At 34.9% G+C, this 23,465-nt stretch overlaps 2 protein-coding genes across 2 annotated transcripts in view; one reads left to right on the top strand and one right to left on the bottom strand.

The window, feature by feature from the left end:
• The first annotated feature begins 341 nt into the window (after window positions 1–341).
• Window positions 342–6,342, top strand: LOC148951277 (uncharacterized). The gene is made up of 2 exons (XM_089090214.1): window positions 342–360; window positions 4,258–6,342. The coding sequence occupies exon 2, from the start codon at window positions 4,270–4,272 to the stop codon at window positions 5,419–5,421; it is 1,152 nt and encodes a 383-aa protein (XP_088946340.1). The 5' UTR covers window positions 342–360; window positions 4,258–4,269; the 3' UTR covers window positions 5,422–6,342.
• Window positions 6,343–7,585: 1,243 nt separating this feature from the next.
• The window catches only part of LOC148951276 (uncharacterized), a 91,314-nt gene continuing 75,434 nt past the window's right edge, over window positions 7,586–23,465 (bottom strand). The window contains exons 3-4 of the mRNA XM_089090212.1: window positions 14,895–15,025; window positions 7,586–7,753 (exon numbers count right to left, since the gene is read on the bottom strand). Of these exons, the coding sequence (XP_088946338.1) occupies window positions 7,586–7,753; window positions 14,895–15,025 (299 nt within the window). The remainder of the gene's footprint in view (window positions 7,754–14,894; window positions 15,026–23,465) is intronic.

Raw genomic sequence — 23,465 nt, 5'->3', positions numbered from 1 at the left:
TTGTCTACAGACGCATGCAGAGGCATATGATGCTGACTTATAAACTCCAAAAGCGAAACTTTACCACCTTCAAAGGGAATCACAGTACCAGCTATCATCTTGCACAAGGACATTCAAAGAAGCTACCAAAATTAAGCTTCAGATCAAGAATCTGTCAAGTTTATTTTTCAAGAAGAGTAATTAACCAGTGGAACGAATTGAGGGACTCTGCTGTCAGCATTCCTTCCATCCAGTGTTTCATACATACACTTGACAAGGAGTGGGAGAAGAAGCAGTGGAGGTTTGACTGGGAGTCATTGACTCAAGAGCACTACAGGTCCAGTGGACCTTAAAGCTCTCAAATGGATTACGGTGATTAAGGTAAGGTGAAGTGTTTACTGAAAGATAAAAAGGTAAAAAAAAGAAGAAAGGAAATGCTGCAGCAGTTAACATTATAGTCCAAATTGGCAGCGCTGTTCTTTATTTCATGGTCTTTCAGCCAGGACATTCAATGCAGTGCTGGGAACCAGGCGCTTTGCGCTTTGTTTCCATGAATGGTCTGATTATTATTTTTACAGTATTGCAGCAATTACAAGACCTTAGATAGTAAAATTTTATTATAAAGTTTGATGTTAGCCATGTTTTTGATAAAACAGTTCACTAAAAATCATCAGGTGTTTTCAGATTTTAAGCTTGAGAACTAATAATGAAAATCGTACAAGTTAATAAAATGTCAGGATTAAAAATTTGTTTTCATTAATTCTATAGTATGAAGACCAGTGATGTAAGATAAGATAAGTAAGATCGTAGCTAACTATTTAGCCAAAAAGCTGGGCTATTAATTGTGTAAAAGCTCTTAAGATAATGAAAACCGAATTGCTAAGCAACCTCCACTGAGCTTTACTGAAGTACTGAAAAAAGCTGCTTTTGATAGTTCTGATTTTGTCCTGAATTTAGCTACTAAAATTCTGTGCATTGTTCTGATTTGAACAAGATGCATAATCTAATTTTCTACTAAAATGTAGGTTATACCTGAAGCCTCTGTTTTGGAATTGGCTATGAACCTAATTTGGTGCTCTTTCCCCAAGAGATGTGTACAGGGGATAATACAGAATTCATGTTTGGAAGGGGCATCAACGGAGCTTGGGCTCTTTTTGAATATTTTCTGCCCATCCACTGTATAATTACCACAAATTTTGGTGCTGTGGAACCTGAGAGGAAGGAACTCTCCTCTTATTTGGATGATGATAGTTTATTTGGGAAACTTGTTCTTCATTTCAAAAAGCAAAAAGGCTAAATGAGCTCTTTCCTTTAGAACATTGTTCTAAAAAAGCTAAAAACTTTGATGAGTGCTATTTCAGGGGGGCAATATCCCTCTGCACATTTAGAATAACCCTGGGTATACTAAAATAATTGTAGATTAATTTTTTTTTTCAAATGAAAGTAAAGAGGAACAATTAAACTTAAAACAAAAAGAAAATAATCATTGTATGAGGAAGGAGTTTCCACCTCTGAAGCCCTCAATCTTTTTATTCAAATTTGAGTCCCCAATTTTCTAGATCAACTGCTCAAACACAGGGACAATTAACATGGAATAAAAGATGTTTTTCACAGTGTCTCAAGAATGGAAGAGCTTATTGATGTGGATTTGCTTTAAACAATGAACTTTTCTGCTCATAGTATAAAGCGCATTAGTAAATAAAACATTTACAATTACCTATTAGCTGCAATGCTTTCTATAAAGCACTATAAAACTTTAGTGTTAAGTGGGGTAGGCTAAGAAGGGGGCAGCTGCATCACACCTGGAAATAATTTCTTTTCATTTTAAGTTTTAATGTTGCTGTTTACTTTCTTTAAAAGAATTTATGTTTTATATTAAGTATTAGGTAAATTTGAAACTCGTATATGGTAGTACCCAGAATTGCACCCACAATTACCTATTAGCTGCAATGCTTTCTATAAAGCACTATAAAACTTTAGTGTTAAGTGGGGTAGGCTAAGAAGGGGGCAGCTGCATCACACCTGGAAATAATTTCTTTTCATTTTAAGTTTTAATGTTGCTGTTTACTTTCTTTAAAAGAATTTATGTTTTATATTAAGTATTAGGTAAATTTGAAACTCGTATATGGTAGTACCCAGAATTGCACCCTCTTCTTGCATATTAGAATTATGATGCACATTCCCTAATTAAAGTATCTTTAATGAAGTTCATTACTGGTATAGTTTGGCGATGTTAATTTTGAAACTCTGTCAAGCAATGACAAATTTACACCCTTTTTTCATCTTAAATAGGATGGTTTGGTGTAAAGGATAAATCACGGATATTGTTTTCAGGATCAAGATAATTGAAATTTCAATTCGTTGCTCCCTCTATGAATCCAAGTATCCAAAAATGATAAAAGAGTTTTTGAGGGATGGATGGGTTGGTGTTTTAGGAGCTGTGAGCTCTCCTTGTCCCTTGAAGTATGAGGTTGAGAATCTTATGTTTGTTATTTGAACATGGTAATAAATGCTTACCTTTCTGACCAAATATGGGTGGTAGGAAGGAGGAGGAAATGACCTTGGCAATGTTATGGGCCCTTTTTGTATATTCAGTCATTCAAAATCATAATAAAAAGTTCAATTATAAGTAGACACATGGATCATCAAGGGTTCAAGCTGAGATTCAAGGCAGCAATTCTGCTAGGGGTGGTAGAATTTATTTTGTCGCCAAAAACTGGGGATTTTTGATAGATTTGCAAGGGTTTGATCGATGAGATTGCTCACCCTCCACAGTAAATAGCGGGAACTGATCAAACTTTGAAAGTGCTGGAAGTCACTTAAAATTTGCTTGGCAGTTACCTACAGGTAATAAGATGTTCCCTAAAAAATGTTAGATTGCTGACTCATACAGTTTAGGCGCTAGCAGACTTTACATAGTTTCCGCTCTTATAAGTTACCCCTAGTCTTTCGTTTGTTCACATACGTGCTTAAAAAGCTCAAAGGAACCATTATGTCTGCTTAGTTGTGACTCTTCAAAATATAAGGTATCAGTCTAAATAGCTCTTGTCACAATACCTTACACAAAAACCCTATACAAAATGGCTATAGAAACTAAATGTTAATAAATGACCGCCTTTTTGGCAATCATAAATGTAGATCACTGTAAGAAGACCTCAAACTGCTGGATTTCAGCTTTATGTATTTATGCCCCTTACTATAAACCTGTTTCCCCTGTCTCTATTGTTACTAACAGTTTTTTACTAGCTTGAGGTAAAGGTTAACTCACAACAATTGGTTGAACCATAATTTGCCACGAAATTTAGAAGTAGAACCTTCAAAAGGAAAGCATGAATCGAAAGCATCATATCAAACTTCAACAAAGGTATAAAATTTAGCTAATAAGTGTAAAATGTTTAGAACGCTGAAAAGGCATCGCACTTTTAATTTAACTCTGTTAAGCAAGAAAGACAAGGTCCTATTGCCTCTCCCTGCTATTTCAATAAAATTGTCCATGACGCCAAAGATTTTGGCCAGATGTCGTATCTTATGTCTTGTAATATTATTTCTATTTTATAAGTTGTCAGTATAAATTGAGAATACAGATTTATTGCTGGTTGATTGCTTCAATAATCCCTGCGCCAGGCGTTCAAATTGGTATTTCCCTGTTCAGGTCAATGCATCATACTCACAACCGACTGGTTGATGACATCAACTGCCGGTTTTCGGCCTCATACGCCACTTTCGTTTCTCCAAAGATCTGTTCAAGTCGTCGCTACCTATCTGCCCTATATAATTCTATTGCCATCCCTCATACCTTTAACATAGCCATCATTAGGAGAATTCTCTAGATTATTCACAACTGATATACTAACTGGTGTTACTTATCTAATTCAAAAACTTAAAAAAAATAACTAACTGTCCTGAAAATCCGTTTTTTTTTAATTTAACCATTATTTTAACACAGCTCATAGTACTTTTTTTCTTGGTACAATTGTCTTACTTTTGTAAAAAAATTTATTTGTATGTACATCATTTCACTTGTGCTTGTTCATATTTTTATTTATTTCACTGGTCTTTCTTATGCTGTGTAATTTCTTTTGTCTTTTTTTATCCCAGTGCTCTCTTTGTATTTCTCTTTTTTATGACAGGTTTTCAATAAATAATAATATTAAATTGTTATTAAAAAACGATCATATTTATAAGATCTCCTCAATATTGCAAGGTCTGTAGTAGAATGTACATCAGAAAAAAGTTTATGCATTCATTATGTTTTTGAAAAACTTATTTTTTTTATAGCTATTATCAGCTATGACAAAGAGCCAGACACTTGAAAATATCGTTCAGGGCAAGGGCAAACCTGTTGAAGAAGGAGATTTACCTGACGAGATTCCTGAATGGTTTGACATTGAAAGGTTTGAAGACGGGAAAAAATTTGTTCAAAAATACCTTTTTTGCATAGCATTGTCTCAGTTTCTTAGTTTGTTTGCTGGACTTTCCTTCAATAGATTATTAAAGCCTCTTATTTATTCAAAGAACTCTGAAACACCCAAAAAGGCTCTGAAAAGATACGCTTTGACTTCTATACATGTGAATAGTTGGTGCATTGGAAATATTTTTGAAAACAACAATCCTGCTAGAAAGAGTATACAGTATGTACGTTCTGTGCACTCAAAATATGCTAAACTTTTCAATAAAGACTCGGAAAAAGTCGATAATGCCACTGTGTATTCTATCTATGGTATCAAGCCAAGCAGTAAATACTTAGATACTATGAAAGAAGACATAGTTGATAAAAGTACTGGTATAAGATCTCCTCAATATTGCAAGGTCTGTAGTAGCATGTGTGGTTTCAGTGTTCCTTTTGATTCTCCAGATGAGAATAATTGCTATTTGAGTCAAACAGATATGAGTTTTACTCAGTTTGGCTTTATGGGTTTGCTTGTGATGTACCCAGAGAAGTTCGGTATCCATTACCCAGTGAAACGAGAGTTGGATGGTTTTGTTCATATGTGGAAAGTGTTTGGATATATGCTCGGCATTAAAGATGAATACAATTTTTGCCTAGATGATAACTATGACGATGTGCGAAAGTTAAGCTTTGAGACTTTTGAGCACTGCTTAAAATATACTATTCTTGGCTCAACTGAAGACTATGAGTTCATGGCTTCTGCTTTGGTTGAAGGTATGGCAAGAAGTCGTCCCGGACTGACATTTCAATCATGCTGTCTCTATTTGTTTGACATTGTAAATTGGGATATGCCCAGATTTTCAAACATTGTTGATAACCGAGGATTGACATATTTTAAGAGAATGAAGTTTGTTTTTCAAACTCTCTTACAGTATAGGGCTTGTCAGTGGGTTTTAATTGGCTTTCATAAACTATATGTTTGGTGGATGAGAAGGTTTATGTTTAGATCTAAAGGTGACTACAAAGCAGCTATTAAAGCTTTTAGAGACTGAAACATAAAGCATTTAATAATTTATGAATTAGTCAGCTACTAGTTTTGGAATTCGGTAGAACATTTCTAACCTTAACTAATACTTAATTTTGTTTGTTTGAGCTGGAGGGCTCGACTAGCAGGTTATTCAGGTAAAATTTATAAAGTCATTCAATCTAGTCTTAAGTTCTAGAGCAGGCCATTATAATTGATTTTTTTTTTTTTAGGGAATATAATAGTCATCAACAATTGAAATTCGAATAGAAAATAAAGTAAGATGAATACGTGATTGCCTAAAGTGTGATATCCCCTGCCATTACGTATTCTCTGGCTAGAGTAATATATTATTTTCGTCCATCTGTGGCATCAAAAATAGCTTAGATTGTCAAAGGATATCATACACTTTACTTAAAGCTAGTATTCGGTATTATTCCTCATATCCGTAATATCCTCTTGGGTGTACGATAATTTCTTTGGTTTCTCTTAGAATAGAGTAGCCTATTCTAAAATAAATAGTTGTCGAAAAAATACGATAATGCACCTGCAATGCGTGCTTCTTCTTAACGTTTTTGAAGTTTGTAGACACATTTTGTGAAGCTAAAGGGGTGAATTTTACCTGTTAGGAAAGTGACGTGGTATGCTATGTCATAAAGATTATCCTTCTAATATTCACCGGTAAATAATTATATTTATTATGTAGTTACTACTTCAGATATTTGTTGTTGCGGTATGACTAGGTCTACTATGCATAAGGTTAATATTATTTATGTCTTTGATAGGTCTGATTTGGATTCGCAGTAGTTAATTGTAAAAATATGAGTTTGCTTTTGGCATAGATATGACAAGTATTTAGGAAGTAGTTGAGGTCCCAGTGCTTCTGTTGTTACCGTTACTCAAATGTGCGAAATTTAATATATTACTTAAATAAAATAAATTTTTGAAATGAAAACAAGTTTCAGTTATTTTAGGGCTATTCAAACAAAGTTTAGTCAGTATTCTGACTCTAATAATAATAGTAATAATAATTTATTTCTGACTCACTATACAACAATACAAGTGGAGTAAGATAACAAGAGCAAGAATAAAAGCAAGAATAGCACAACACAAATCGCACTTACTAGTAGAGCAAACGGGTTAAATGGTGGAATGAGCCTACTGAAAAAATAGTATTTTCTTTCAGCTTGGTTCTTAAAGACTCGAAAGATGAATGTATATCAGTCACACCGCATATCTGGATACTAGCGGTGTTACAGTACTATGGCGGAAGGTTAAGCAAAAATTTGCAATATGTAAACTAAAGGAACATTTGCCTTCTTTCTGTTGATTTATTGCATGTATAATCTGATGCACAAGTGGAAGTCCAACCATAGGTCCAAACTATCTCCAAACCTGTATATGGGGGAGAATACTAGATTTAAATCCCCCTCGTAAAAAATAGAAAATTAAAGGATTTTCTTGATCATGCAGTAGCAACTTATTGATTATGTAATAGCTATCAAGTCCTTCTCTTGAGGCCCTCCACCTTCTTATAAAAACCTTGGTTATGGGTTTGTACACCCCAATTTCTGTTTAAGAAGTATGAGAATGCTTAATTAAATTCTTCCAAAATTGTAAAAGTTTTGACTTGGACGAGAAATATTTTTTTCCTGTGCTTGCATTAAGGTCATTTTAATTCACGTAATTTCATACAAGACAAAAAGTCAAATTTATTTAATTGATTCTAGGGTTTATTCAGTTCTGTCCAATTAAAAATGATTATATTATGGAAAACTGATGATGGTGAAACTGTGAAGGAGTAGCTATTTTGACCTAGACTCACCCTCAAAATGGGCAATCACTGTATTCCTTGCTTGGTCCTACTAAATACTCTGCACCGTGGTAAGAACGACTGTACTCCTAAAATTTGACTGGAATTAAATTACAAGAATGATGTGCTTCAAGTCTTTTGAAATCCCGCTAGAGATGGTCTAAGCAGAAACTTAGAACAGGGTGGGGTAGAGGAGAAAGTTTTTGTCAGTTTTCTGGTATAAATCCTAATACCACAACAGAGTTTGTAGTTGTAGCAGCAACTTCAGTGCAGCTGTAAAAAAAAAAGAGATGTCTTCGAAGATTAACGCTGAACAGTAATCTGCGAGTTTCAGGTGAAAAAATATATATTTTTTAATATTATTGACGAGACTGATATTTCAAATATGTTTCATTGATTGTGCCAGGAGTTTTTTCACTTGTGCTATCTTTTTATTTCTTGCCGTCTCTTCTATGTCTGTAATAATTTTTTCAACTGGTCCTGTTACAGTTAGGATTTTCTTTGTTTTTGGTCGAGTTCTCATTGTTGAACATCCAATTGTCCGTTTCTGAAAAAAGGTGCAGGTTCAGAATCATTTATTCTATGATGGAAACCATCAATTGCCTGTACTTCAAGGCATAGCATACTGGAACATATTTCAAATGTGTCACTAACAGTTGGGTAGTAATTCACTTACAATAACTTGAACACTTATTCTTTTTTTACCCTTTGGATTAAACTTGAGAGCAGTCCCAAAATATCAAGATAAAAGATTAGACTATTAGGTAAAAGATTAGATTGAAATCTCAAATTAGACTATAGGTTATATTTAAGATGCTTATTTAGCTGATGTTGATTGAAAGGTGACCCAGTGTTTTTATTTTCATAAAAAAAAAATTATAACACTGATTTTTTTAGAAAAATAATATTTAACCGATTACTTCAAGGCGGTCACGCAATGAGCAGAGCAGAAAAAACAAACCCGGCACTGGACGTTACTTTTGGCTAAAAAATTGAAACACCATGAGGGAAGTGGAGACCAACGTATAGCCCGAGTAGTGATAGTTAAGGGAAAGGGTGGAATGGGAAACCCCAAGAGGGGTGGAAGCTTCAAGCTGTCATGATTAGTAGTTTAATTTGCTTTTCTAACAGTAAATAACTACGAACAGAGCAGGATACTGTAAACTGTTTAATTCCGTGGTAAATTATAAACTTGTTGTATATTTCAAATAATGTTTATTTTGTATGTATTTTTCTTTTCTAAAAAAAAAAAATTCTTTGTACTTTATAACCTTCTCTTGCTGGCAAATGGGGTGTCAGCTGCCTAGGGGCTCCTTAAGTCATTGTGCCCTAGATGGTGACTTAGTTTGCTTTTACGCCTGATCCGTATTAATTCTGAAAATGTTTATCTTCTGATCACCAATTGGAAATTTATTGATCTTGAAAGAGTATTTTAACACCTATTCTTGGGAAGGCAGTGCTAGACATCTTTACTATGTATTCTTACTTGAGTTTTAACTTCGAAAATTGATCCAGGAATTCTGGTTTCATCTTTGCTTTTAAATGCAGTTCAACTTTTTAGGAGCGCCGACTTATTTTATCAAATAAATAATTTTTTCTTCAAAACAGCGGCAATGCTTCAGTAAAGGGCCTATAGTAAAGAGCCATAAGGCTTCAATGTTTTGTTTATTATGTTTTTTTCCCAGAGGTGATTCACATGGAAGGTGTGGTCGTTGAAACTTCAGAAGGCTCATTCGATTAGAAATCAAAAGTTCTAGTGTTCTTTTTAAGAGTGAAAAGTGATCGGAGGACAACCAGCTCCCCCATGCCCTCTTTTCCCCAAATAAATCTGATCAAAATTTTGAGATAGCCATTTTATTCAAAATAGTTCAAAGGCCAAATAACTATGCCTCCGAGATTGACAAAAAGCCCTACAGCCCAGGGGCATTGGTTGTAAGTTATGCAAGTTGCCCATTGTTCTGCTACTTGCCCATTGTTAACCTATAAGGATTTTATGGAAGGGGTGGTCGTATAAACTTTGGAGAGGGCTCATTCGATTGGGAATTGAAAGGTCCAGCACCTTTTTTAGAGTCATAAGTAATCGGACGGCAACTAGTCCCCCTTGTTTCCCCAAAATGCATCCAATCAAAATCTTTAGATAGCCGTTTTGTTCAAAATAGCCTAAAGACCAAAAAACTATGCCCCCAAGTTTAACAAAAAACCCTACAGCCCTTGGAGCATAGGCTGTAAGTTATGCAAGTTGGTCGTTGTTAACATGTTATGTTTTTAGGGAAGAGGTGGTCGTACATACTTAGGAGAAGGCTCATTCGTTCGGAAATCGAAAGTTTGAGTTCCCTTTTTAAGAATCAAAAGTGATCGGAGGGCAACTAACCCCCACGCCATTTTCCCCACAAATGCATCCAATCAAAATTTTCAGATAGCCATTTTGTTCAAAATAGTCCAAAAGCCAAACAACCCCCGCCAGCCCCATGGTGCAAGGGCTGTACGTTATGTAAGTTGCCCATTGTTAACGTATAAGGTCTTTCTGTCAAGAAAAGAGGGCATGTTTGATCCTGGATCTCCAGAAAAGCTTAGAGCATTACGATGAAACTTTAATGCAATGTTGAGAGGGATGCAAAACACAATCAAAACACACTTTGTCTTTGCTGGTTGTGAAAAGAGAATATCAGCAACAGCTGAGGGTATTAGATTGAAAATTTCAAGGTATGTCGAGGGGATACTGCAGAGAGATTAGAGGGCAACCAGCCCCCGCCTACTTTCCTTTTTTAAGTGCCGCTTCTGCTCAAAAATCGTCGAAATTATTTGATTATAACTGCCATTTTGTTCAAACTACTCTAAAGGTGTAATAGCTATGCCATAACCCCCACAGCCCCCGGGCAAGGATTGTAAATTATGCAATTTATAAATTGTTTACATCCAAGGTTTATCATTAAGAAAAGGGGAAAATTCTTATTCTGGGTGTATCCGAAAAGGCCAAGGGTATTAAGTGAAACTACGGAGAATGTTGAGGGGTATCTTGAACTAAATCAAAAGGCGCTATGTGCTTCAAGTTAATCAAAAAGTGAATTTGTAATATCTGGAGAAGGGATGAGGGTATGAAGATCAAACTTTCAGGACATGTTGAACAGTGCTTGAACCTTCAGGGAACATTTAGGGGGATTTTATACTTATTTAAAGTACACTATGTACATCCAGGTTTTCAACAGAGTAAATCTGCATATCTTAGGAGCGACTAAAGGTCAGAATATCAAACAGTTCGTGGTAAAGAACTGTAAGTAAGGAGCGACTCGGTTCAACGGTAATTGAAACTCTAAAAAACAGAATTTTGATACCAATAGTTGCATCAAAAGAATCAGATTTTTATGCTGATTTCAAATATATATTTCGTCAAGTTTAGTCCTAAACATCAAAAGTTACGCGCCGGAGAAAATTTGCCTTATTTTCGAAAAAGGGGGAAACACCCCATAAAAGTCATAGAACCTTAATGAAAATCACATCATTAGATTCAGCGTATCAGAGAACCCTAGTGTAGAGGTTTCAAGCTCCTATCAGCAAAAAAGTGGAATTTTGTATTTTTTGCCAGAAGAAAGATCACGGATGCGCGTTTATTTTATTTTTTATTTATTTTTTTTTTCCAGGGGTGATCGTATCGATCCAGTAGTCCTAGAACATCGTAAGAGGGCTCATTTGAACGGAAATTTTTGTTTTTTTTTGTTTTTTCCCCCAGGGGTGATCGTATCGACCCAGTGGCCCTAGAATATCGCGAGAGGGCTCATTCAAAAATTAAAAGTTCTAGTGCCCTTTTTAATTGACCAAAAAAAATGGAGCGCAACTAGGCCCCCTCCCACGCTCATTTTTTTCCAAAGTCAACCGATCAAAATTTTGAGATAGCCATTTTGTTCAGAATGGTCGAAAAAAATATAACAACCATGTCTTATAGGATGACTTAATCCCCCACAGTCCCCGGGGGAAGGGCTGCAAGTTATGGACTTTGCTCAATGTTTACATATAGTATTGGTTATTGGAAAGTATACAGACGTTTTCAGGGGGAATTTTTCTGGTTGTGGGGTGGGGGGGCGGTCGGGGATTACGTGGGAGGATATTTCAATAGAGGAAGTTTTCATGGGGGAAGGGACATTGCTATGACGGGGCGCCAGATTTCCCAGCATTATTTAAAAAAACGATGAGAAATTAAATAAAAAAACAATTTTTCAACTGAAAAATTTTCAACAACAAAACTTAAAACGAACAGAAATTATTACGTATATGATTGGGTTCACCCCTAGTCAATATCTCGCTCTTTACGCTAAAGTTTTTTTAGTAGCCTACTTTAATAAAAGCTATGTATTCTAATTAACGGCCTTTGTGATTAAGGGGTTATTCTTAAAGATTTGAAAAAAAATTCGAACTTTAGCGTAAAGAGCGAGGTATTGACTATGGGGGCAAACCCCCCTAATATACGTAATAAAAATATACGAATATAGAAGTTCGTTACGCAAGTTACGTATATTTATTACTAATAAAAACGTTCGTAAATAAAGTTAAACAACTTTCGAGAAAGCCATTTAGCCAAAAAAGTAAAATTAATACAAAAATTTTGTTTTATTCATTCGTGAACCAAAATCAAAACCTGCATTAATTTAAAAACTTTCGGAAATTCAATAAAAAAACAAGTCTTTTTAACTCAAAGTAAGGAGCGACATTAAAACTTGCAACGAACAGAAATTATTCCGTATATGAAAGGGGCTGTCCCCTCCTCAACGCCTGGCTCTTTACGCTAAAGTTTGACTCTTTCTCACAACTCTATTTTTTAGAAAAATAAAATCTTTAGCGTAAAGAGTGAGGCGTTGAGGAGGGGACAACACCTTTCATATATAGAATGATTTCTGTTCATTTTAAGTTTTAATTTAGCTCCTTACATTGAGTTAAAAAAAACTTGTTTTTTTTATTTAGTTCAATCAAAAGATGTTGTGTGTATCTCGGTTGTCAGAATGGTGTATCTGAAATATCCCAAGAATGGCTAATGACATTTAGTTGAAACTTTTGGGGAATGTTGAGGGGGTGTTGAAATAAACCAAGAGCCAATTATTAGAACTATTAAATTAGATATTTTAATTCTTACGCCAGAGACATGATAAACTTGAGAAATATTTATTTTCAACACCATCTATATGATTTTAACTAGAACCGAAACTTTGGCAATAAAAAACGAACAGAAATTAACCAAAAAAACTGAATAAGAAGTTTTTCAAAAACAACAAAAAGCCATGTTAATCTTAAGACAAGGGAACACAAAACTACTATAATAGTTCAAACTCAAAACGAAAAGAAATTAATATTAATGCTTTAATTAAACCCAAAACGAACTTAAATTAAAATAAACGACCATAGAAAAGATAAAGACAGCAGGTACTAATACAGATAAATAAATGACTCTTAAAACATGTAAAATTAACCTAAATTTTTGAGTCAAACTTAAAATGAACAAAAGACTACAAACAGGAGTTTGGCTACAGTCCTTTTCCCCCTGCCTTAAGAGTCTAAAGCTTGTTCGTCATTTGCTCTTTAATGAAAACGAAATATATTACAGATATTTTCTTTGATTTTTAGGACAATAAAATAGAAATTGCAGTGAAATCAAAGTTATAATTGCTGAGTTTCCAAGAATTAATATAATTGTATATCAAACGTTCATAGTTCTTTCCAGTCGTCTTGATTATTATAGTGATTTTATGTTTATTTGTCGTCATTGCTTTGAAAAATAAAAATATAGTGTTCGTACATATAAGTAGCATAGGCATAAGGCTTATTACGACCGGCCTATCTTGTTGTACTAGAGCCAATTGGAGTTGCTAACCCCCTCAAGACATTTTCCTGCAGGTGTTTTCTTAAGATTTTTTTTTTCTATAGACGTTTTCTCAAGATTTTTCTTCTCAAGAGGTTTTCTCAAGATGTTTTCCCCCTATAGTCCGATTGCACCCGTAGGGGATATACTATTGGCCAAATTGGTGTTGCTAATCCCTCGAAATTCCCATATAGCAGTAACAAATACTATGGCAGGTGTTTTACTAGCCCGTTCAAAGTCCCCCTGTATCACAATGGTCCTGATAGATGTTCTATTGAGATAGGACATGGTGTCCTTTTGATGAGGATGACTTCGGTATAAAAAGGATAGGATCACCCCCCCCCCCCCCCTTCTTAGGAACCAGCCCCTTCCCCTTTTGCCTTTTGGATGCCCTTCTTAACACTTATAGAAATCTTAAAAAGTCATTTTATTCAAATTAGTCACAGCACCCTAATAGCTATGCCTTTTGGGATGCCATACCCCCACACCCTTCAGGGTAATGAATGTAAATTATGCTAACTTTTCCATTTTTTTCATGCAGATTTTACCGTTGGGAAAGGGGGGAATGTTTGATCCTGGGTATGTCCGTAAAGGCTAAATGTATTAAGGCAAAATTTCTAGAAATGTTAAGATCTATGTTGAGCTAAATGAAAAGAAATTCTGCATCCAAGCCGTCAAAAAGGCGTACCTGCACTATCTTAGGAAGGGGTAAGGGTATTAACTTGAAACTTTCAGGGCCAGTACTACTGTTTACGGCTGATAATGCGACTGTGACTGTGGCAACTTCCGACTGCGACAACTTGAGACTGTGACGGTGACTGTTTGTTATTACTATTACATCTACTTGTGACTACTTTCAGGAAATGTTGAGTAGGATATTGAACAAAACCAAAACACACTATGCGCTTACTGATTGTCAAAACGGCGCATCAGCAACATCTCAGGAACGGCTGAGGGTATTAAGTTGAAACTTACGTGGCATGTTGAACAGTGCTTTGAGGACAAAGGGCCCCCATGTCCTTTTTTGACCCCCTTAATACTGGTCAAAATTATGAATTCGCCGTTTTGTTCAAACTAGTAAATAGTTCTAATAACTATACCTCTGGGAAGGTAATGCCCCCCCCAGCCCCTGGAGAAAAGGTTGTAAGTTATGCAATGTGCCCATTGTTTATGTACAGGATTTATCATTGGGAGAGAGGGGGAATGTTTGATCCTGAGTTTACCAAAAACGGTTAAGGGCATTAAGGTATAACTTCAGGAAACGTTGTGGCAAATGCTACACTAAATCAAAAGATACTATGTGCATTGAGATGATCAAAGGGGTATGTTTTCAATATCTAAGGAGTGGCTAAAGGTATTAACTTTACACTATCAGCACCACTGTTGCTACTACTACTATGGCTGCAACTGCTACTGCTTGCGACTTCGACTACCTCTACTTGAGACTGGTACTGTGTACATGTAGGCTATCAAAAGGGTATATCTGCAATATTTTAGTTTTCATGCCTCTGGAATTCCATTCGGATTGTTTACATTGTTTTTGCCCTTTGCTTATAGTACGGTACCTGGATTGCAAAATTGGCTAGCAGATGTAGAATTTCTTTGATAAGAATCTTCAGCTGGGACCGTGCTGAAACATTTTAACATTTTACCTACTTGTAACTACGCTATCTTTAGAATTTTACGTTCTATTTCCCTTTATCGGCAAGAATTAGCTTGCTGTTTGATGTTTCTGATGTGAATTTCCCATCTGCGGTTAAATCCTAGAATAGCTGAACATTTTTAGCGATTTAGATTTGCAAATCACCTTCTTTAATAAGTTGTTAAAGCGTATCTTTCTCACCTTGTCAGTTTCTCCCAGCGATTTCTTTATACCCTGTTCGTCAGACATCAATGTCAATTCGCTGAATATCCTTTGGCTATTTGGTCGTCTTTCTTTTGTCAACGGACCCCGCTTGTGAAGGGATTTCAATCCTAAAATTATTACTGTTTTTATACGCATACCTAGACTAGCACGTAAGCCTGCTTCCGATTTTTTATTTCTCAGATGCTTAATTAAGCGAAACGTAATACTGTTTCTTAGGGTCAAACGGAATCATGACCATTCATAATACTTTTATAATTGTATTCACAAACTATAAGCTCACATAAATCATTAAGCATTTACCAATCAGAGAACAAAATGACTTGTGGTGATTACTAAAAGAAAGGGAGGAAAACCCTCGACAAAGCAAACCAAACTTGCATAACGTTTTTTTTTTTTACGAGAATAGTGAGAGATCTCTGAGGCTACCCCAACAATAAAAAAAAAATATATATTTAGATGAAGAAACTGACATTAATTTGTAGTAATATAAGGCAGCGCAATGGCGCTGCTTAAGTAAAGAGCAAATTCTTGCTAGAATCCTTTCTAAAGAAAATTGACTAGTAAACTCTTTCCTTGTTTTTTAGTTTTAGTTTTTTGGGAAAAGGGTTTTCTGATACTAAAATAGTTTTTTTAAGACCCAGCTACACTCCTTAGAAAATGAATGGGGACTTGAGGGACTTGCATAAATTTATAAAAAACATAATTCAAACATACTTTTATTGTTTTTTTTGCCGTCCAACGGTTAGGTAACTGTTTTTTTCTTAGGATGGTGGAAAAAAATTGTTAGCTAACAAAAATTGTTAGCTAAAAAAATAGTTTGCTAATAATCCGTAGAAAAGAAATGTTTGGGCTCATTGAAGAAACACGAGCTTAGAAATAAGACGTGAAAATTTCAGAGATATTTTTTTGGGCAAAGAGGACCTGACAAAAAAAAAAGAAAAAAAAAGCATAGCCGTTGGTCAAGTCAGAATCTTCGAATAAGTTTTGGTTTCCAATTTGTTTGATAAACCTTGGTCCCCAATTTGTCTCGAAGTTTTGTTGAGATATGTTAGGAGTCCAGAATTCTGTATAAACAATTCTGTATAAACGGTGTAAGCATAGAAGCTAGTCATCCTGATTTGCTGCATTATCTGGTTTTTGAATGTTGTGCTTCGAATTCTCCAGGACTTTTCCCCAGCAATAATTAGATTTGTTTGAGAAATTCTTTAATAACGTTAGCTACCAATTTTTTTGGGACGCTGGAAAAATACCTAAAATACAATTCGTTTTTATGTCAAAAGCTTATTTATTTCGAACACTCATATTTATTTTTATTTTTCTAAAATATCCCGTCTCTTTTACTTAGATTCCGAAAGATATTCAAGTTAGCATTATGCCAATGCTATTAAATCAAAACAAAATAAACAGTGCATGGGGTGCTGAATTTTATATTAAAACTATACAAGTAATATAATAAGGGATTAATAACTCGAAAAGAATCACACTTTAGTCTTTTGAAGGGTTTATACCACCTTCTTTGTTGTAGCAACCATTCGTTTTACCTTTGGCTTCATTGTTCATTATAATTACTGCGTATGTCATGTTTTTTCTCCATTCATGGTAGTTTCTGCTCATTTTATAGGCTAGTCTTGCTAGCTAATTTCTAACTGTTTTAAATTTTTTATTTATTCTTTAACTTTTTTTTTAATTTGCTACAAATAAAAAGCTATTTTTTCAATTGTCCAAGAAAGGTGACACTGGAAATATCTGGCTACAAGACTTGATTCAGAAGATGCAAATGATATTAAAAGCAAAGCAAATCGAATTTTTTTGTATAATAATGAGGCAATTTATAAGGAGCGTAATGCACATTTTTAGAAAAAAAGTATTTGTTAATTTTCCCATTAAAAAATTCATGTTCCACAAGATGCAAATTAAAACTTAAACTTCTTCTCTATGAATTTTAGTTAATTTTGTCGCAGTTCTATAATTTGTGATTTGGCCCATATCGCACAGAAATAATGATTGTACATCCAATTTAATCTTTGTTAAACCACATCGATTTAATTTGATGTGTTTTAATAAAACGAGCAAAGCTAACAAAGCAAAGAGATTCTCTTGTGAGATTATTAAGGCATATGTGATGCCATTAAAGTGGGACGAAAAGGTAAAAAAAGAAGAAAGCAACAAATAGGAGCGGAAAAAGACTATTTTGTCCTAATATGAGAGCATAAGACCATTCTTATTTGATTTCTGTTCAATGAAGGTCGATTAGTTAAGCTTCCTTCTTTTTTTGAGTGGTAGTTTATTGACAAAAATGGGTATCTGATCCTGGTATTTCATGCTTCATCGTCTAATACAATTTCAGAAAACATGGAGCACTCACGGGGAAATAACCGAGGATCCCTGGAATCACACAACTTCAATAAAAAAAGAAATCTGGAACTTTACATGTCTTTTTTTTTTTTTTTTTACTGCCTTCACTTATATATACTGTGCCCTATTTTTGTTTTAAAGTTGGATTTATTATTCGTTAAATTATTAAAGTTTTTGTGAACAATTTTTGAATAAAATTTAAAACGATACTGTGTTTATACACAGTGTGTGTCCCCTCACACTCCTGCTTTTGCCGCTAGCCCGTTTTGCTCTAACTCTACTATTTATTCAGTTTTTATTGGTCAAATAGTAGTAATAAAAAAATAGACGAACACGTTCCATGACACGAAAAATACAAAATTTCAAAATTTGGCTTGCGGATTTTTGGGCATCCATTTTTTTGGCCCAATTTTTATCAAAATCTGATTACTGTTGGCGATTTCGTTGACATAGGTTGTTCTTTATTTGTTGTTCATTACCAAAAACTGTATTTATAAATACCGATCTTTTTAACTTTAAATTCCTTATTCCTAGAAATTTCAGCTCAATATCTGGATAAGAGATTCATGCCCTCGGTAAAAAGTCTTTTGACTCTTTTTTATGTCCTGTTGTGGGCGAACCAATCTGTTTTTTAGCTCTGTGCATGAGCACCCGCAGGGGGAAGGGGATGGAAATTTGGGCTTATAAAGCAATTATGAAGAAACCAAAGGGAATACAGTAGAATAGAGAAAACCATGGGAAAAAGGGTGTTGGGCTCATGATTGGCTGTCTGCCCATAGTTTTTGACCTTTGTACCGTGAGTAATATGTAATATATTTAAAGTATAAAAAATAAAATTGTTTCCTTCTAAGGATACTTCCGATATAAATTAACCCCCCCCCCTAACTAAGCTTAAATCCCGTTTCAAACTTGAGTCTAAATACTTAATCAATAAAAGAAAAACCGCATTTTATTCTCAGCCAAATACCCTTTTAAAGTACAAAAAAAAGATGATTATATTCACAAAAGAGCTTGATGAATTCCAGAACACTTTGTAATGCCTCGCAGAAATCCAGACGTTTTGTTGTAAATACTGACAGAAGTGAAATGTGGAGAATCTACCGGTCGAATCATGGAATTACTCAAGGCAGGCTGTTTTGAATTTTATGAAAATACTAGGCAAAAAAAATTCCGAGACAATGTCTTATACAAAGTTTCACAGAAATTTTCAATTTATCATGGGAATGAGAATGTCTAATCATCAAAATATCGAAAATAACTTATTTGACGGTCACTTAGCATAATGATTTTAGTTTCAAAACATAATGACATAGAAGCAGGTCCTCCAAAAAAGTTGGGCCGATCGTGAAATAGTTGTTAGGGTGTAAAATCAAGACTCGTGGTTTATATTAATTAAAAAGTGTTTTTAGATAGACATTATGTTCCTACCATTGTGCGATCCACTCTGAAGTTATCATTCTGATTGTATTACTTATATATGTTGCTGTATAAGTAAAGCGTAAGTCCCAATAAACCCACCACATTTCTGTCCGTTTTGCTTCATTTATATGCCTTTATCTCACTGCACAGCAGAAAAGGGGCTCATATGTCTCCATTGGTAGCGTCCTCAAGGAATCCGATAACCCAACAAGATTGGATTACGCTCCTGGATTAATAGCACTTCAGCGCAATTAATCACCCTACAAGGCGATTCTAACTTATTACTTAATATATCTTTTTTCTCCCATAGGGAGTGGCACAGTCATAAGTGGTACAGGGCCAAAAAACACACAAAATTCCCCCGGTACAAGTGGCGCGGTCGGAAAACTTGGAGGAAAACATGTGAACTAGTTATGCTACAAACTTCTTAATTTAAATTTAAATCATTGGATAGATTCAGACTTATAAGAAAAAGTTTATATGCCTATAACCGCTAAGCTATAATAGGAAGCCCTTTTAGAATATCTCATAGGAGATAGAGGCCTCCCCCAAATAGGTTAAGTGAAAAAGTAAATTTATTGTGAGTGTATAATTTTACGAAGTTGGTTTAAGTATTTCAAACGCAAAAATGTCAGAAGAATTAAGTGAACTATTAATTGTGCAAAAGTTGGTCGCGAAAAATGTAGAAATAACAAAATCTATTCCGCAATATGATGGAACATCAGATGTCGACGAATTTAATATCCAATTAGCCCAATTTGTAGAATTAACAAAAACAGAGCTAAAAAGGTTAGTAAGTATGCTCCTCCTAAGCTTAAGAGGGCAGGCTTTAACCTTCCTACAGCAAATTGAAAATGCCTTAGGCGATGATGACAATTTGCCAATAAATACAATAGACAAATCGTTAACGGCATTCAAAGATAAATTTATCAAAACTAGTTCAACAAATAAATTAAAATACGGAACGGTATGCTTTGACCATACACAGAATGTGAGAGAATATTTACACAATATACGAATTCCAGTCGAAGCAAAATTTGGAAAAGATTCAGGAGAACTGTATGAAAAAATCATACTACACGCCCTTTTGCAAGGGCTTCCCCCAAAATTATATAGAATGATAATATCCAAAAATATTCAAACGTTGGATATTGCAGTTCAGGAGGTGGGACGAAGAGTCGAAATTGACACGATTGTGGCAAACCACAGTAAAACAAAGATAAATAGCCTTGGTGAATCGACCGCAAGACTAGCCTCCCTTGAAGGTCAGGCTTCTCCAAATTTCTTTTCAAGGAGTAATTCTCAAGTGCCACAAAGAAATAGAAAGCAAGAACCCACTAGGCAGAAAACAGTAAGTTTTCAGCCCATTAAACAAATCAATTATGGAAATAGTTCCACAATTGTAAGATGCTATAACTTTGATCGATTTGGGCATATCGCGAGAGAGTGCCGTTCAAAGCCCAGATACATACCGGTACCAGGGAATGCCGTCGGTAATACACAAAACTATGGCAACCATTTATTGGGAGAAAAAATTTTAGCGCCATTGGTGCAAAAGGCTATAGGCAGGGAAGATTGCACCCACCATTACCTCGCAATGTATACCAACCGAATTTGCATAGCCTTTGCCCCCATAGACAAAATAATTATCGAGTCGAAAACCCAAATACTCTCCAAAACCGATATAGTGCAAGAATAATATATAGAAATCTCGAAAATTTGCCGACGGGAAATGGAAATTTTTCAAGCCGACGGCATTTGCAGTCGATGCCAGCGTCCGGCACTGTCGCAAGAAATCCAAACAACCGTAATAATACATGGCAAAATCGGCAAACAAATGTAAATCATTTGGCTAGAGATTCCAAGGGCATATCTGAGTCCCTATTGCAGACACCGACGCATGAAATAAATCCGCAGGGAAACGTGTCAGGCCCCTCAGAAGAATAAATTGGACCCAGAAGGGGCCCAGAATATTGTATAGGTCCAACCCAATAGTAGTACCTTCCTTTAGTGATAGTAATAATAAGTTACCTATATTTAATGATTTTTGTGTGGCAAATATTTACTTTAAGGCACTAATTGACTCTGGTGCAACGGTTAATATCATACGTATTTAATAAGTTGCCTGTGCATATTAGGCGACGGAAGAATGTTAATAATCCCAATTTAACTATTGTAACAGGGCATAAAAAGCCATTATAGGCGCCAATTTTTTAAGGTGGAATAAAGTATTATTAGACGTAGCAAACGAAAGGCTTGTGTACCCGGCAAATACCCCTTCCCCTACTCTAAGAAATTGCAACAGAGGTTACGAAGAGAATGTAACAGTAAATAAAATTTCTGGTTATATAATGTCACAGTCCTTTGAACCTCGTGTCTCGCTACAAAGAAGACCTGGCACAACCAGAAATTCGCTTTCTTATTCTGAGCGATATCGGAAAAGTGAAATAAATTTAAATAATAAATGGGGTGAATCTGCAAAAATTAAAATACAATATTCGACAGTATATGTCGGAAGAAATCAAGAAAATAGTGGAATTGTGGAAAAAAATAGTAAAACCAAAGGTGACGCCGCAAGATGCCGTAATGACACAACAAAGCACCATTATGAATCTAATAGACAATAATAGTAAAGAGAAATATTACGGGTTCACGATACGGAAAACAAAAATCCCTCCCAAAACGATGCAAAGAATTCAAATAGCACAGATGATTGAACCAGTGGATAGCAAATCTAAAATATGGCTTGCGATCCCGTCGAATAGAATTCCTGAAAATATGTTATGCGAAGAACAGATTATATCTTACGACAAAGGAGAAGCTTTAATTTGGGTAACTAATAACCACGAAAATGATACAACTGCAATAAAAATGGAAACTTGTCTAGTTTAAATCCAAGTTATCTTAGAGAATGATTTAGATAGATGAGAAAATTCCCAAGGAAACCTAGTTAACGGTATTAAAACCTCAAATAACAAATACCCTAATACTAAATCGCAATTTTGAAAAAAAATTGATATGGATCATATTACTGACTTTGAACTCGAGAAAAAATTATGCAAATTATTATGGAATTTAAAAAATTTATTTTCTTCATCCGAAGATGATATCGGACTGATACCGTTTAATGAACATTCACTTTTAACAACCGGTAATCCCGTCGCGAAACAGCCATATCGTATACCGTATAAGCACAAAGAGTGGTTAAAAAATAAAATCTATGAACTAGAGAAAAATTAGATTATACGCCCCAGTATAAGTCCGTATTCAGCACCGATGATCTTGGTCCCAAAAAAGAATGGTGACCAGAGACTCGTAGTAGATTATAGAGCCCTTAGCAAACAAGTAGTTAGTGATAAATTTCCTTTACCAAGAATTCACGAAATCCTTGACTCTATCTCAAGCAAAAATTTTTTTTTACTTCTTTAGATCTTACCCAAGGCTACCACCAAGTGACAATAGAAGAAAAAGACGTCTATAAAACTGCATTTTCTACAACTGAATGTGGCTCCTATGAATACTTAAGAGTACCTTTTGGACTTAAGACAAATTCAAGCGCGCTATGTAGACCCTTATTGCATCTATTAAGAGTATTAAAGAATATCATTCATTTTGTTGATGATGTCATATGTGTTGGAGAAAACGCTGAATAACACTTAGCAACACTAGCTAAAGAGTTCGAGAAATTTAGAGAGGGCAATTTAAAATGCCGGCCTGAAAAAGTAAATTTATTTCAACCTAAAATTAAATTTTTAGGAATAGTGGTGACGCAAGGAGAGATATCCCCAGACCCAGACAAAATGAAATGTGCTGAAAACCTCAAACCCCCTAGAACTATGAAAGAATTAAGAGGAATTCTAGGTTTTGCTGGCTACTTTAGAAAATTCGTGCGCAATTATGTCCAAATTGCGAAACCCCTCACGGAGTTAATTGAAGGGAACTCCCAAAATGTTACCTGGTCCCAGGAAGATCAAACTTCCCTAGACCGTCTCAACAAGGCACTCACTTTGGAACTAATATCATCGCTGCCTGATTTTGAAAACGGACAATTCGTGGTCACAACCGATGCTAGTCCGAAAGGCATTGGTGCTATTCTTTTGCAAATAATTGCCATAGGAAACCCTGATCCTTTACAAGAACGTCTAATAAAAAAAATAGAAAAAGTTATCTACTATTTCAGCGGAGACTTATAAAAAGATGAAAATAGTCAGTCTACTCCAAACATAAGATTATTATTTAAAATCCACTATCTTGATAAATTTGGACATTCATTGATTGACAAAGAGTTTAAGATACATCCAAACCACAAATGCCAGCAATGCTTGCACACTTTTAAAACCCCCACGGGAATTCTAGCTAGATGGATGACGAAAATCTGATATATAAATTATAAATTAGGATATTTAACTGGTAGACGAAATGCAAACAGTGACTTCTTCAGTAGATTCCCAGAAACCATCCCTGAAGGAATGTTTTCTGAAACCGAGAAACCGAGGACGCCGTCGGAAACCGAGGAGAACAAAATTAACGCAATCAATACTAAGAATAAACATGAATATAAGAAAAACAAAGTCGAAGACACAATAAAGGAAAATTAGGATAAGTAATGTCCCTTGTCCATAGAAAATATAAAAAAAATTAAAAAAAGGATGAAATGTGTTTTGCACTTATGAAATTATTTTGTTAATGATGATGTGCTGCCAGATAAATTAAAAACTGTTAAAAAAGAAATAGATAATTTTTACTATGATCTTGATGAAGAAATATAATGTG

Source organism: Artemia sp. Qi Xiang Cuo, chromosome 6 (genome assembly GCF_049724085.1).
Source record: "Artemia sp. Qi Xiang Cuo chromosome 6, ASM4972408v1, whole genome shotgun sequence".
NCBI classification, from domain to species: domain Eukaryota; kingdom Metazoa; phylum Arthropoda; class Branchiopoda; order Anostraca; family Artemiidae; genus Artemia; species Artemia sp. Qi Xiang Cuo.
The sequence above is the reverse complement of the archived record's forward strand: the minus strand, read 5'-3'. Positions and strand labels throughout refer to the sequence as shown.